We start from the raw sequence: 17,338 nt of genomic DNA, 5'->3' as shown, positions 1-17,338 counted from the left end.
AAGATCCATTTGCTGGATGTGTCAGAAATGCAAGATAATGTCTCCAGAAGCTGGTGCAGTCGAAGATGAAGAGAAAGGGAACTCTATCATGTTTCAGGTCCTATCGTCCCATTCAGTCCAATTGGCTGCGAAGCATTTCTAGCTAATAACTAACCAGAAATGGAAGTTATAGAGATGCACAGCACGGAAACAGACCCTTTGGCCCAACTGGTGCATGCTGACCAATAGCCTAACTTAATCTAGTCCCATTTGCCAGCACTTGGCCCATATCCCTCTAAATCTTTCCTATTCATATATCCATCCAGCTGACTTTTAAATGCAGTCATTGTACCGGCCTCCTCCACTTCCTCTGACAGCTCATTGCATATATGCAACACCCTCTGTGAAAAGGTTGCCCCTTATGTCCCTTTTAAATTTTTCCCCCCTCACCATAAACCTCTGCCCTCTGGTTCTGGATTCACCCACCCCAGGGAAAAGACCTTGATTATTTAACCTATCCATGAGGAAATGGAAAAGAAACACTTGAATACCATCAGGTTTTTCCTTAGTTCATTTGCAGGATAAGGGTGTCACTGGCTCGGCCGGTATTTATTGCCCATCCCTAATTGTCCAGAGAGCAATTAAAAGTCAACACATTTCTGTGGGTCTGGAGTCACATGTTGGCCAAACAGGGTAAGGGGAAAAGGACATTAGTGAACCATAGGACTTTCCTGACAATTGATTCATGGTCATCATTTGATTCTTCGTTCCAGTTTTTTTGTTATTATATTAAAATTTGTCTCGGCAGGATTCGAACCCAGGTGCCCAGAACATTCCCTGGGTCTCTGGATTAACAGTCCAGCAATAATGCCACTAGGCCATTGCCATCCTTATTAATTACAGCAATGTCCAGGAAATAAAATGCTTAATTCTTGGAGCTTGCAGAATATCCCAGGATTGAACTGTAGGAAAATAAACTTGATCATCCCAGACCAGTCTCCCTTTCATTTTAGTGCAAAGACCAAAGTGTGTGATGTTTGTGACGTGGAGAGTGCTCGTAATTGACTGTTCTGCCTGACCCATTCTGAAGAGCACATCATACTGCTCCTCTGTTACTAAGGCCTATACGAATCAGAAGGGATAAGGAAAAGGAACAATGTTGCAACTTTATGTGTATGAAACATGTCTACAAAATGCAAAATATTTGAACCACTCTGATTGGGAGACAGAACTTGTAAACACACCGAAAGGAAGAATGCCAAGTGGGTGTTCCCACATTCCACTCGTCAGCTAAAGACACATGAGGTTGTGCAGTGATGAAGCTGCTGCTGAACTGGTAAGTGTCTCTGATGGAGAACAAAGACCAGAATACTTTTGTGGCCTGCAACATTTCAGGGTGTTGTAGTACTGATGTGTTTGGTTATCAGTGGAATGTTAGAGACTTGACTGTGTGAGGGGGAGCTAGGACTTGACAGGATAAATGCAGTGCTCCACCTTCCTGATGAGAAGGTGCACTCCCCAAAATTGTCAGGTCAGTGAGACTGCTACCTTCCACAGCCCTAATAAGTAGGCTATTCTCCTTGAAGCATGGAAGCCCCCAGAACTGCTGAATCTCTGGTTTCTTTCAGTTTGCTTCGTAATCTGATGCTCACTGTGCTGTCTTTGCAATGGGATGTGGACATAACATGTCCTATTTGCATAGGAGGCTGAGGGGTTTATAAAATCACGAGGAGCATGGATAAGGTGAATGGCAAGGGCCTTTTCCCTTGTGGGTGGGGTGGTTCAAAACTATGGGGCATATTTTTCAGGTGAGAGGAGAAAGGTTTAACATGGAAATGAGGGGGCAATGTTTTGTGGTTCGTGTGTGGAATCAACTGCCGGAGAAAGTGTTGGATGAACTGCCGGAGAAAGTGTTGGATGCTGGTGCAGTTACAACATTTAAAAGATATTTGGATAAGTACATGAAGAGGCAAGGTTTTGAGGGATAGGGGCCAAACACAGGTAAATGAGACTAGTTTAGTTGGGAACATGGTCAGCTTGAACTTGTTGGAACGAAGGGTCTGTTTCCGTGCTGTATGACTCTGTGAATGGTCGGATCCTATTCATACTGCACAAGTTTTTCTATGTTCTTACCACCATTCCTCCTTGAATAGTTCTCTCCTTGAAAACATAACAGTGCAGACAATGCTAGTGTCACTAATAGCAATGAAGTTTGATGCCAGCTGCGTCACACCATTAGAGACACAGGCTTGAAGCGCATGGAGATTTTTTATGTATTGTGCCATTGTTTCTCAGGCCAGGGAAGAACTAGAAACAAGGAGTAGACGTGAAGATAGATTTGTTAAACATTTTGTTAAGAGGATAATGCTCCACACTGTGCCTATAAATAATTCCTGCATTTTATGAATAATCTATGAAAAGTCTTCAATTATTCTGGTTCTTGGGACACTAAATGCAGTCTGGGTGCTACCTAAATGCAAGACTTTCTTTCTGTTACTAAGCATTAAAAGCAGTTGTGCTTATTTAAGCAGTTCGCATGATGAATTATTCTCTTTTTCAAAATGAGCATTCAAAATTATTCTACTGACCACCATCAGATTTAATTTTTTTTAATCCCCTTTCTTTTATATCCTCCTCCTCTTGACTTCTCTTTTATCTGTCTAGTCATCTTTTGATACTACTTGCAATGGACTGAAATGCACCATGAATTCTTCTTGTCAAATTCCAGACATGAGCTCAAGTCTTCCGACTCCTTTGCATCCTAAAACTATTTAAAACTGTTTTCAACAGGGCTAAGCCATTTACCATGCTGAGTTGAAGGAAAACTTGGGCTGGAGTATTTGCAACCATTTTACACAGGGCATAACGAGACAGCACTTTCCTAATTGCCCAAATTTGTTTCAGACTTAGATCAACAATGTCCAGAAAGTAACTGGTGCATAAAATTAGACAATAAGGCCAATATCCAGTTAGTTGCACCAAATTCTATCTTTGGAAACTGTAAATGAAACAAGAACCTCAGAAATCGGCAGCAAAATTCGAAATTGATGGATAAACTTAGCTGCTCAGCAGCATCTATGGAGACCTCTATTTTTGTTTCAGATCTTTAGCATCCACAGTTCTTTATGAATCCTTTTCCAAGTAATAAGAGCGAGGCAGGCGATTTGGCCTTTCACATTATTTTTGCCATTCACTTTGACCATGGCTGACCTAGTGGTGGCTTGAAGTCCATTTTACTGCCTGTCCTCCAATCCCTGACTCATTTGAGGCCTAAATGTTAGTCTAACTCAGCCCTGAGCACTTCCAGTGTCCCAGCCCCAACCGTAGTCTGGGGTAGAGAATGTTAAAGATGAATGAAGGTCTGCCAGGGCATATCTCTCTTCAACTTTGTCCTAAACGAATTGTCCCTTTTATTGGAAATTGTGGCCCTCGTTTTAGATTCCACCACAAGGGAAAACGTTCTGTCAGATCCTCTCAGTCTTGTGTTTCACCTCCTATTCTCTGAAACACACTGTGTACCATTTTACATCCAACTAGAGGGTTTCTAAAGCAAATGCTTCTTCCGGTATAGACAGGCAAGAAGGTAGTCATACAAAAGAATGCTCAAATATTTTCTTTGTTGTTTTTGGACGGGTGTCTAAATCTTTTGAGAAGATCTGATTTAACTCGGCTGCACAATTCTAACCCCAAGGTGTTTTTTTTTTCTCTTGTTCTAGGTTGCAGCAGCCCCATGGTGGCTCCCTGTTAAAAAAGCCAATTGGAAACATCCGGAAGGTCCTGACTCCAACATTACTGAGAGGTAACAACTGAAGCACAGACTATTTCTTAAGACTGAAATGTTTCCTCATCAACCTTTGTGTGTTGAAAACCTCATACGATTTGAAAAAGTGGAGAGAGATTCTTAGACCATACGAATGTCTTTTACCATTGCCTTTTAGCCAACCTTACTGTCTAGGAAATGATGATTTCCCACATTTCATTTTCTGGTTGGTTCTGAAGTTGGTGGGAAAATCCGAAACAAAAACACAAGTTGCCGGAAAAAGCTCAGCAGGTCAATTAACTACCAGTTCTCAAACATTTGCTTTCAATCATAATGTTCTGTGTTCAACCAGACACCTGGTGGTAGTAGATAAACTTAAAATCTTCAAAGAAAGTGTTGTTTTTTAAACTAGGGTGGGGCCAAATATACTTGTGTGAAAGTGAGGACTGCAGATGCTGGAGATTAGAGTCAAGATTAGAGTGGTGCTGGAAAAGCACAGCATGTCAGGCAGCATCCAAGGAGCAGGAAAATTGACATTTCCAGCATTCCTGATGAAGGGCTCCTGCCTGAAATGTCGATTTTCCTGCTCCTCGGATGATGCCTGATCTGCTGTGCTTTTCCAGCACCACCCAAGTATACTTGTTGTTCAACCCATATTTGGCAGTCCTTATGCATTATTTACATCCCTCTCACCTCGATTAAAGCTGGGATGGGGGAGAGTGCATGACTTTGGAAATGATTTAACAAGTTGTGGGTGTTGCATCATTCTGAGTTAGGACTTCCATGTGCTTCTGTTTTACAAAACTCTCTTTTAAAAAATGACAGAGTATCATTATGTGTACTGCAGTACACGAGCATAGGAATGCACATCAATTTTTTTTTGTTGCTGTATAGGCATTTTGCAACCACAGCAAGGAAATTGTCAAAAATCCAAAAGCTGCAGAGGCCACAGGGGAATTGGAAATGTATCAGAACCCAGTAAAATGCACGAAGAGTTTGCCAAGGAATTGTTCTGGAAACCATAGATTCAAATAGGCACCTGGCAAATTCATGTTGAGCGGTTCACTTAATCATTGAATGCTTTTTATAATGAGATGCTTAAACTATGTATACCTGAAGGAGGGCGGCATGGTGGCTCAGTGGTTAGCACTGCTGCCTCATAGCGCCAGGGACCCAGGCTTGATTCCAGCCTTGGGCAACAGTCTGTGTGGAGTTTGCACATTCTTCCCAGTGTCTGCATGGGATTTCTCTGGGTGCTCCGGTTTCCTCCCACAGTCCGAAGATGTACAGGTTCGGTAGATTGACTATGCTGAATTGCTCATCGTGTCCAGGGATGTGCAGGTTAGATGAGTTAGTCGTGGAAAATTCAGGGTTACAGTTTGGGGTGGGTCTGGGTGGGAGGGTCAGTGTTGTATCAATGGACCAAATAGACTGCTTCCACACTGAACGGATTCTAAGATTAAGGCATTTGCTATTTGTCAGGAAACCTCGGTGATGAATCACCTTGCTGGTCTGAGGCTCACTCTGTATATCAGTGTGGTTCTTATCTATTTAAAACACACATTTGAACCTGATCTTTGTATTTAACGAGATCAGAATATTGAACTTTGTGCATTAATTACCAATTAACTGCTCCTTGTTTACAAACTAGGCAGATTCAAGAAATATCATGGAACAAATATCTATTAGTTTCAGAATGTTTTAAATAAAAAAACTCCAATTCACAGAAACATCACAATCCAACAAGCTTATCAGAAAGCAAGCATTTGATGGCAACATGTTATGGTCTCAGACGTGTCTCTCGCTTGGTACAAAAATTTGCAAGTGCTAAAGAACTGAACTGCAGCCTTCACCTACCTACATACATTGTTGTAAAATGAGTGCAGATACACAGTTTTTCATTGCTGATTGGAATGGAAAATCTGGTCTGTCACACAATTAGAGTCATAGAAATGTACAGCATGGAAGCACCTTTTGTCCAATTCATTCATACCAACCAGAAATCCTAAATAAATCTAGTCCCATTTGCCAGCATTTCACCCATATCCCTCTAAACCCTTCCTATTCATATACCCTTCCAGATGCCTTTTAAATGCTGTAACTATACAGGCCTCTACCACTTACTCTGGCAACACATTCCATACATGCACCACCCTCTGCGTGAAAGTGTTGTCCCTAAGGTCCCCTTTAAATCTTTCCCCTCTCACCCTAAGCCTATGCCCTCTAGTTTTGGACTCCCCCACCTCAGAAAAAAGACCTTGACTATTTACTCTATCCGTGCCCTCATGATTTGATAAACCTCCACAAGGTCACCTCTCAGCCTCCAATGCTCCAGGGAAAATAGCCCCAGTCTATTCAGCCTTTCCTTATAGCTCAGACTTGGTTGTTTTCATGTTTGTCGTCTTTTCCTCTGGATTTTCTGTCTTGACTACAATAGCATCATTAATGGCTGACCATGTCCTCATTTAGCTAGTGCATCTTATTTGGGATAATATCCCATGGGTTATTTATTTCCTGTGCAGCAGCATACTTATTAGTATTAAGGTTTATTTCTAATTTGTAGACAGTGATAATTGTTGGAAAATCCATTAACAGTTTTTTTGGAATGTTCCAACACTATGTAAAATATTGAGATCCATCTGAGTTTATTTACAACCGTAAAGTACTTGATAATCAATGTAACATTGGTAAAGAGGAACTGCATTCAGTAAAGCCATTCTCATTATCTCATCATGGTTTTCTCTGCTGATGTTAATGCCGATGTCACTATTTCTTCATGCATTGGATTTAATCTTCTGTGCTTAATTGTAGAAACATAGTTGATTCATTCTTATTGATAATGAAGATTCCAGTGAACTCGCAGTTGTTTAATTGTTTGAGGCCACCTTCCTGATAGATTAATCCAAATATTCTAATAGTCAGACTTTGAACTGCACAAAGTAAGGCAGTTCAATATTTGACCAGGCCTCTATCCTTACTTTCCACCCTATCAACCTCCACATCCAAAGCATCATAAGCCACTATTTCAACCACCTCCAACAGGGTACCACCATCAGAAGCACATTCACTTTCCCTCCCTTGTTAGCATTCTGCAGGGATCATTCTTTCTGGGACATCCTGGTCCATTCCTCCTCCTCCACTCCCAACACTACCTGACACTGCCATTACACTTTCCCATGTAATCGCAGAAGGTGCAACACTTGCCTGTTTGCCGCCTCATTAATCAAGGCCCCAGACTCGCCTTCCACATTAAGCAGTGATTTATGTGCACTTCATTCTATCTAGTCTTGAGTATTTGCTGCTCACAATGTGGTCCCCTGTACAATGGGGAGATGAAATTAAACTAGGTGATCGCTTTGTGGAGCACCTTGGCTCAACCTATAAAAATGACCCCAAACTTCCAATTGCTTGCCGCTCCAACACACCATCGTATTCCCCTGCCAATGTTCGTCAGGCATATAATGCATTGTACCAGTGAGGGTCAGTGCAAGCTGGAGGAGCAGCACTTTATCTTCCCCCAGCTACTTTACAGTCCTGAGGATTCAACATTGCATTTAACAATTTCAAAGTGTGAACACCTCCCTCCAGATCTAATACCTCAGGTCCTGTTCTGCTTGGGTTGCTTCCAGCACAGCAAGCCCATTATCAACTATTCACTGTTCCTGCTGTCACCTGTTCCGCATTTACTTATTCCCCAGTTTACTGTCAACAATCCCTGCTTGCCTTTCTCTCCATCAGTCTCTCTCTCTCTCTCTCTCTCTCTCTCTCTTTTTTTCTCTCTCTCTCTCTCTCCTCACTCCCTCTCTCTCTCTCTCTGGTCATCTCGTAAATTTATTCGACTCAGTCTCCCACTCCCTTCTTCAGTATAACTGCCACGATTTCCCAGTTGCTTTTCATTCTGATGAAGGGTTACTGGAATTGTCATGTTAACTCAGCTTTTCTCTCCGCAGATGTTTCAAGATCTGTTGAGCTTCTCTAGCACTTTGTTCTTGTTATGGTCACTGCTGTAACTGAGTTAAAGATTGATTTTGTCTGAGGACCAACTGCTTAGCAGTGGACTGATTGGTGGTAATTAGTGGCATGTGGAAGTTGTAACTCTTGTGGTGAAATACTGCATGCGATTCATGGTCATAAAGTGTTTCTTTGCATTTCAGGATGGATCACCCAGTTGTACATGTCTCTTGGAATAATGCAGTGGCGTACTGCACCTGGGCAGGGAAAAGGCTGCCTACAGAAGCTGAATGGGAATATGCATGTAGAGGGGGACTTGAGAACAGGTAACTGTAGAACAAAAGCCCATCTTTGTTATTTGATTTCATTTTCATTTTGCAGTCTGTAGTATAAAAGAGAAAAAAATCAAACAAAGCCAGCTCCCAAAGTAATTTTTGGGAGCTTAATATTCCAAAAACTTTGGGAAATAGGAAAGCAGGATGTTTTTTGGCTTGAACTGTTAATTTACATTTCATCAACTACTCAGCTTTTCAAGAGAAGCTTCACACCACCCAGGGTAAAGCAACTGCTTGATTGGCACTACATCCACTCCCTTCAATGCTCAGTAGCAGCAGTGTGTACTCTCTACAGTTTGCACTGTGGAAATTCACCAAAGAATTTCAGACAGCACCTTACAAATCCATGACCACTTCCATCTGGAAGGGCAAGGATAGCAGATACATGGGAACGCCACTACCTTCAAATTACCCTCCAAGCCACTCACCATTCTGGTCTGGAAATAGATCGCTGTTCCTTTTTTGTTGCTGGGTCAAAAGCCTGGAATTCTCACTCTAATGGCATTGGTGGGTCAACCCACAGCAGGTGGACACTGGTGGTTCAAGAAGGCACCACCTTCCCAAGGGCAACTAGGGTCAGGCAATAAATGCTAGCCAGCCAGCAAGGCCCACATCCCACAAAAATAAAACAAAACCAAAGTCGAGGAAATCTTTTCAAATGTCTCAGGTTATAAATGGAGATTTTAAACCACCATCTTTGCATTTTCTCAGAAGGTTTCAAATTTCTTGAGTTCATTCCAGGGTAGCGCTCTCAATGGAAATTAAGCTCGAGCAATAAATGCCTGCCTTACCACTAATTTCCTCACCTTGTGAGCTTTTTTTTAAACCAAGTGCAAAGTTCAAGGTTATTATGGGAAGAACATGAAAGTTAGATGGTGAAGCCTCTTTTAGTAAGAGCCATACAACCTACTCCACTTTCGAAAGAATTCACGAGACTCATTCCTGCAATAGCAGGTTTCTCCTACAAGAACTGATTGAATCGACTGGGCCTGTACCCATCCGAGTTCGGAAGAATGAGAGGGGATCTCATTGAAACATATTGAATTCTGACAGATCTGGATTGATTCAATGTAAGGGTATGGAATGGAGGGATACAGAACAAGGGGTCACTGTTTTGGGTTACGGGATATGCTATTTCAGACTGAGGTTTCAGGAATTGCCTTAACTCAGAGGGTGGTGATTCTGTGGAATTCTCTACCACAGAAGAGTGAGACCACCAAGTCACTGATAAGATTTATGAAGGAAATAGAGGCTAAAAGTGCCCAGAGGTATGTGAAGAAAGCAGGAGTATATAGAGTTGAAAAAGAGGATCAGTCATGTTTATTGAGTGTCAGAGTGGGCTCACTGGGCTGAATAACCTCCTCATAATTTCCTATGTTTACATGGAATATCATGCTTCATCAGGTACTTGGCTGTATACATTTATATATTTCTAAATATATAGCAAATTAGTGCCTGACTTGACATCTAAAGGCAGACAAATGTCTTCCAAGCTGGTTTTTCTACTTGTTATCTGCAGTCAGTGATTGGTTTGATATAGTTCATCTTTCACCTCTTTTAAGTATTGTTTGGCTATTTTCTACACAGTACAATCGAGGCATGCATATAACACAAAATGATAATACCAAGAACATTTGATGATGGAACATTAATAAATCACTCGATTGGAATTGTTACTTTATCTTTCCACGATTTGAGCTTGTGAAAAAGAAATCAGTCTTTATTTTGCAGCCACCTTGAACATCCTCATGATACTGTGGGGTAGATGAAAAAGTGATAAGATAGTAACTGAGGTTTGGAAAATACTCTGTGTCACTTGATACCACATTCAAATCTCTGCCATATTAGCAGATCTAATTAACATATTCACTGGCAAATGTCCTCTCAAGCTGACTTGCATGATAGAAGTTTGAAGACAAAACTGCCAAAATTCACTGATTATGTGAAACTTGTCCTGATAGTGCGCAAGACCGTTTGTTGTGTCCAATGCTGCTACAGGAAAGATGTTAAATTTGAAAGGGTTTAGAAAAACATTTACAAGTTTGTTGCTGGGGTTAGAGTGTTTGAGGGAGAGGCTGAATTGGCTGGGGCTTTTATCCTGTAGCGTCGGAGACCACGGGGTCACCTTTTAGAGGTTTATAAAATTATGAGGGGCATGAATAGGGTGAATATCCAATGTCTCTTTCCCAGGGTAGTGGAGTCCAAAACAAGAGGGCATAGGTTTAAGGTGAGAGGGAAAAGATTTAAAAGGGACCTTTTTCACACGGAGGTGGTGCATGTGTGGAATGAGCTGCCAGAGGAAATGTGGAGGCTGGTACAATTACAGCATTTAAAAGTCATTTTGATGGGTATTTGAATAGGAAGGGTTTAGCGGGATATGGATTCAATAATACCTGGTTGGCAAGGACTAGTCGAACCAAAAGATCTGTTTCTGTGTACACCTGTATGATTATATGACCTGTTGAATCAGTGTCGGATATGGTAAATAGAAAATTTGACTTTCACCATATTTTTTGCAGTTGCATAGAATTGAAATAACTCTGATCCTATCTGAAATACCATCAGGAATGTAGCAGTTCGCTTTAGTACCTTGAGTTTAGTTGGAGTGCATGTGGACATAGGATTACTGGTAAGGGAAGACAATGGAGCCTGTCTTGGTTCATTAATCAAACAACCCCGAAGACTCACTTATTGCAGCAACCAGTTTATTTCTTCAATTGTTCCAACATTTCTACATCCATTATCCAAGTTGGGAGTCCATTGCAAATATTTCTTAGCCTCTTGCATGAATTGAAAATTCGATTACGTCAGTCCTGAAGTCATCTTTTAGTGAATTTATTCCATTTTGCTCAGCATATTGTGATGCTCCCAGAATGAAAATAGCCTGTGGACACTTGCGATCTGAGGTTACTTCAGCATGAGATAATAGTAAGAGCTGTTGAAACTTGCGGAATCATATCCCACTGAGAGCAGATGTATTCACAACATGAGAAGGTTATCGTTGGCAGGAGAATTCTATGTAGTTATCTCTATTAATCTTTCAGTACATGAGATTAGTTTATCAAATTGCAATTGTATATTTTCAAAAAAATAGCAATAGAAGACAAACCTGGCAAACAGATTTGGCCTTTGATCTGGGAAAATGGCACTTGAAAGTCTGTCATTTTAGGGCCACACATCATTCTAAAAGCCATTGTAGGGAAAAAGAAGCCAAGGCTATTTTTTTGATTTAGATATAGAATCGTGCACAAATTGTTAACAGTGTGATTAAATTAGCTAGCTCCAAGTGTGATTTTCATCTGCGCGTTGCTAATGAACTCATTCTCTTTTATGTGCTTGATATGAATTTAATTAATAATGTTGCAACCTTCAAAAGCAAACAGTCTCGTCTCTCCCCCCCTTCCTTTGTTTCCTTTACTATTAAAGCGATTCCTTTTTGCCTTTTATGTTATTTTCTCTCAACAGGCTAGCCCACAGGCAAGAAGAGTACCATTCACAAACCCCCTTCCAAAGATGGCCTGAGGCTGTCGCTCGGTTTGTGCAGTTGCTTCTTGCCCACCCCAGATACACTTGAGTTGAATGTTCCCCCTTGTGTGGTGGCAAGGCATTTGAACAACACCACTCTGTTAATCACTTTTAAAAAAAAACGGATTTAAAATACTTGTATATAGTGCCTTTAATGAGCCAAAATGTTTGAAGGTGTTCCACGGCTCTAACCAAACTGTTAATTGGTTTAAAACTGTAACTTTTAAGAAGTGTAAGTTCATGTCATAAGAAATAGAAGCAGGAGTAAGTCTTTTGTCCCTCAGAACCTATTCCATTATACATCGTGGCTGCTTTGTTATGGTCTTAACTATAGATTCCTGCCATCTGCAGCACCTCTTTTATTAAGATGGATCTTATGAAGAAGATCCAAACTCAGGTGATATTCTTTAGACAACATGCACATTTATTTAACTTTGTGTGTCCCCAATGCCTACTTTGAAAGGGTGAACAAATTCTTGCTTTTTAAGTTGATCTCCATGCAGAAATGCAGCTTTAATATCAATTGACTGACACTCTAAAACATTTGTTGCTTACTTAGCCAACAACAAAATCAAAATTGCTTTTCCTGCCATCGGTGAATCTACCCTTGTATCTTGGTCCCTTAATTTTCCTTAAACCTAACCTTGCTTTAGCCTGAAGTCCAATCAAGGAACTCCTTTTAGGTACATATCTACCAATGTGTTAGGGCTGCTTATGCCTATTCTGGCATATCTGTGTACGGTGCAAATTGTCTGCAGCTCCATAATTCATGTTGCTTGGCATCTTTTATGAACTTGTCAACTAATTTGTTTATGGCCACTAAGAGTGCCAGGTGACATGGGCTTCAGCTCCCGGTGCTGTTCTTATTTGTAAAATATTTCTTGACATTATTTAACTTTATTTCCACTGTGCCTTCTAACCTTTCCTGGACTGCTTCAGTTTGATCTCTCTCTTAAATTAATAGGGTATTTTTCATCAACTCTTTCTCAGGGAATGCTTGCTCCTGGACCCTCTGTTTGACATTGCTCTGTTTTCTTGCCTTTCAGCTTTGTGTTTCATGTTCCCAACCCATAGGTTGAACCTGATTAGCATCCTGCTCTGCCATTCAGTAAGATCATTGCTGGATTCTATCTGCCACTTTATTTACTCAACTTGTCTATAATCCCCTTTCAGCCTCTTTGTCCTCCTTACAGGTTACACTCTCTCCTAACTTTGTGTCATCAACAAACTTAAACACATAATTCTTTATTTCTTCTTCATTAATATAAAGAGTAAATCGCTAAGCTAGCACTCCCCTAATTATAGTCTGCCAACATGGACTGAAGAGTTAGTGTCGATGGGACGACTTGTACACAGTTTGTTGCTTTACTTTCTGCGTCTGATGATAATTAGCCCTTCTAGTGTTAAATATGCTCTTCCAGACCTGTCAGTGAGTTTATTCAAAACTTGTCAAAGATTCGCCTGTTCAGATTGTGACATGCCTGTCAGCAATGCCTAGGCTTTTCAGTTGAACTCAAAACAGTTCTGTGGCTGTTCTCCACCCAGTGAAAATCAGTCCTTCTTGCTTTCATCCCAACTCCAAAATGTGCAGTGGTATTAGGTGACAAATACAGATTCATCAGTAGCATTGAAAATTAAATTGGAAAGATGTTTGAAAGAGGAAACGTTGCAGGGATATAGAGAAGGGAAGTGGAGAAGAGTCCAAGAGAGGGATGGGCCAGATTGTGTTTTGAATGATATAGAGATGAGACAGGGTCCATATCCTCGCCAGTACACATTGAATCTTTGCTTCTGCTTGAAGCAAGCGATGTCAATGTCTGTCTGAAAACTTTTTATACGCTTGATGTCAATAAATAAGGGCTTCCAGTAAGACACTTCAAAGACCAAGCCAAAAGTAGATCCACGTCCACTTTGCTCCCAAAGATGTGCTTTATCCTGTGCTCCAAGGTATGGTCTGATACACCATCCAGTAATGTTGCTGACCACTGCAACAATCACATTGTATGTGCAAATGTGCCCACAGTGCCTAACTATATATTAACATAACTGAGTGGTTGAACAAAACTCCTCATTATCCTGAACATCATCTGTCTGTTGTAAGTAAGGTCAAGCTATTATGCTGGAGGATTTTTGTCAGTGCAAGGATCACCCAACATTGAAAGCCCATTTCCATTGGGTTTTTGCTCAGTTATGTTCAAGGTCAGGGTAAGTCTCTTGAGAGTTCTACTTTTTTGTTTTTATAACTTCAGAAATAGACTAAGTTGAGAATCTATGATGCTGTAAGCTGTCAAGTTAAGTTGGTCTTAACATTGCCCAGTGTCACTGTTCATTTAATAAACCATCCTTTGTAAATAAGGGTCAGCTCCCTTCACTTCAGCAGAAGGTCCAATAACACCAATGGAGCAAAAGAATTGTCGCCCTGATAAACTCGAATCCAATATCCTTTCAAATGATTTTCTCTGCACATCATTTTCAAATGAATTCAAGGTTTTGACCAAAAAGATAATATTGTTAACCTTTGGTCTGTATTTTGGAGGCTAGCAATGATGGGATTTGTACTGTTTTTGCAGTTTCAAATTGACATTTACTGTGATGGAGTTTTGTAGAAACTACTGAGAAATTCCAATTCAGAGTGACAGGGCTGACCATCTCTGAGCATTTTACAATTTGATAAAGAAGGGAGAGCCTTTAAGGCCATGGGTTATAATGTGTTGGCACAATCTTATTTCAAAGCTCCTTTATTAAATTAACAAGAACTACCTATAACTTGTACTAATCTGCAAGACTTCAGGTTATTTCAGATTGAATTACCCAGCAATGTATGAGACCTTCCCAGTGTGACAATCTTTTAAAGTACCACATTCAGTAAACAACCGGACTACAGCTCGGACGGTACTTGATACATAATTGGTTGATTTTTATGGAAATTAGATGACATCAGAAAACATTGATGGTTTTGACTGAATGGACACCACATCCATAAACATTCACTCCCTTCAACACTGTTCACTGGCAGCAGCGAGTACCAACTGCGAGAAGCACTGGAGAAATTTGCAAGGTTACTTAGACCACACTTTCCAAGTCCACAACCACTACCAATGAGAAGGACAAAGGCAGCTGCAAGTTCTTCTCTAAGCAACTCACTGTCCTGACTTGGAAAAAGGTCATTCAGCATACCAAGTCTGCTTTGCCTCAACTCCACTTTTCCTGCCTTTTCCATATAGCCTCTTGATTTCCTCAGTGAGTAAGGATGTCTATTTCAACACTGAATATACTTAATGACTCAGCCTTGACAGCACTCTGTGATCAACATGGGTCAAAATCCTGGCACACCTTCCAACAGCACTGAGGGTGTACCTACACTAAATGTTTGCAATGGTTCAAGAAGGGAGTTCACCACTACCTCAAGGGCAACTAGGAATTGGTGATCAATACTGGCTCAGCCAGCCACCCTCCACACCCCACGAATGAATTAAGAAGTCTTGTATGATTTAAAATTCCACAACCTCCTGTTGGCAATGTGTATATTAGTGCATTCTAAAAGGGGATCTCTGCTGAGTCCAAGCATCGTTGCTCCAGTTCCCCACTCCACAGTTGTTTCACATCCTCTTACATTAATTACACAGAGGGGTGGGGGAGGCACATGGCCAGGTAGTAGTTTTGTTGCTCTGGTGAGAGATCACACAAGAAAACCGGATCGCTTGTGTGTTCTTTGAAGGGAACAGGAGACTCATTGCCAAACCCAGCAGGGGTGAGTGCCTGTTTTTTTTTACAATCGGTTGGTACTGCACCACTCAGCAAATTAAAAGTGAAAATGTTGACACTTCCACAAGGCCAGTGTTGTCTTATGGTCTATTCAACTCTAAGCAAATCATGCAGCACAGAACAAGGCTGTTCGTCACGCCCATGCCAGTTCTATGAAAATGATCCATTTTGTCCCAATCACCATAGCTTTGTGATTTATCCCTTCTTCAGATATTTATCCAATTCCATTCTGGAATATTACTCTGGAATCTGCTTCGTGCACCCTTCCAGGCAGTGGATTTTTGCTTGCTGCAGCTCACCGTAACAAGCATTTTCTTCATATTCCCATTTTGATCCCTGTACCAAACTCTGCGTCTGCAGTTCAAAGTAGTTAGAGTTATGTCTCGTCACAGCCCACCTTCAGGATATATCCGGTGGCTTGACGTAAGTTTTTTTTTAAAAATTGCTCTTTTAAAACTGAGGCTTTCCAACATAGATGTCTATAGTAATATATAAGTAAGGGTCATATCAGTGATCCAGTGTGGTCTTTTGTGAATGTTCAAGATGAATAACACATGGGAGACTCAATGGATTTGGAATTGACTGAGAGGTGGGAAGAAGGTGATGGTTGGAGGGGTTAATTTTGAGACTGGAAGCCTATGTCCAGTGAGGATCTGCAGGGATCAGTGTTGGGGCCCTTGCTTTTTGTGGTGTATACATAAATGATTTAGACTTGAACATAGGAGTGTTGATCAATAAGATTGCAGATGATGATAAAATTGGCAGGATGGTAAATAGTGAGGAAGATAGCGTTAGATTTACAGGAGCGTATACACAGGCTGGTCAGACTGGCAGATACGTGGCAAACGGAATTCAAATCAGTTAAGCATGAGATAATGTGCAGGACAAGTAAGGCAAGGGACTACGTGATGAACGGCAGGTCCTTGGAGAGCACTGAGGGTCAGGGGGACCTTGGAGTGCATGTCCATCGGCCCCTTAAGTTACCAGGACAGGCAGATGAGTATCTGAGGAGGCATGGGTGATACTTGCCTTTATTAGCTGAGACATAGAGTTTAGAAGCAGGGAGATGGTGCTGGGGCTGTATAAAACGTTGATTAGCCCATAGCTAAAGTATTGTGTGGAATCCACATTACAGGAAGATGTGACAAAACTGGAGAGGGAGCAAAGGGTTTTTACCAGGATGTTGGCTGGGCTGGAGAGTTTTACTTATGAAGAGAGATTAGACTATCTGGGGGTGTTTTCCTTGGGGCAGAGGAGGTGTGGGGGAGACATGAATGAGATGTATAAAAGTAGGAGGGGCAGAGATAGAGTAGACAGGTAGAGGGATAGATTTAAGTTAGGGGGCAGCACGTTGAGAGTAGATGTGAAGAAAATTATTTTTCGCCCCCCAGAGTGTGGTGGGAAACTGGAGGTCATGGCCTGTAAGGGTGGTAGAGGCAGAAACCTCATGACGTTTAAGAAATATTTAGATATGCACTTGTGATATCAAGGCATACAAGGCTGTGGGCCAAGTGCTGGAAAATAGGTCTAGAATAGTTGGGTGATTGCTTTTGATCTGCATGGACTCGATGGGCCAAAGAACCTTTTTCTGTGCTGTAGACCTCTATGATTGTGTGACCTAATGACCGGACATCTCACTTTCTCATTAAATGTCCTGGCTTTCCAGCAATATCTTAAAAATTGTTCGAGCATCCTAGTTTTCACACTTGCATTTCTTTTCAATAAAAACAGAGACATGGGGGTTTAGAATCTGTGTGCAATTTTGTCCTCCATGTTGTAAGTACCCATTACATTGCAGTCCTGGTGACAGACTGTACCCCTACCTCCCACTGTCTACTTGGCATCTCTGAAGGAATTGTCGCTGCCTTTTATGGCACTGATGGCTCATCGGTGATGATAGCTTTTAAATGATCTACTGAGTAATGTTGCCAGCTTTGGCTGGGCGTATTCCAGGAGAGATCTTCACATGACCACTGACTGCCAACTGCTTCTCTCCCAGGACAACTATCACGGAGCTTTGCTT

At 41.3% G+C, this 17,338-nt stretch overlaps 1 protein-coding gene across 3 annotated transcripts in view; it reads left to right on the top strand.

Moving 5' to 3' along the window:
* Positions 1–17,338, top strand: part of sumf1 (sulfatase modifying factor 1) — a 163,497-nt gene that overhangs the window by 60,866 nt on the left and 85,293 nt on the right. For all 3 annotated transcript variants that reach the window (XM_043708556.1, XM_043708554.1, XM_043708555.1), the window contains 2 exons: positions 3,696–3,778; positions 7,894–8,016. In XM_043708556.1, coding sequence (XP_043564491.1) covers positions 3,696–3,778; positions 7,894–8,016 — 206 coding nt within the window. The remainder of the gene's footprint in view (positions 1–3,695; positions 3,779–7,893; positions 8,017–17,338) is intronic.

This window comes from Chiloscyllium plagiosum, chromosome 18 (genome assembly GCF_004010195.1).
Source record: "Chiloscyllium plagiosum isolate BGI_BamShark_2017 chromosome 18, ASM401019v2, whole genome shotgun sequence".
Lineage (NCBI taxonomy): Eukaryota > Metazoa > Chordata > Chondrichthyes > Orectolobiformes > Hemiscylliidae > Chiloscyllium > Chiloscyllium plagiosum.
This window is presented reverse-complemented; position numbering and strand designations above follow the sequence as displayed.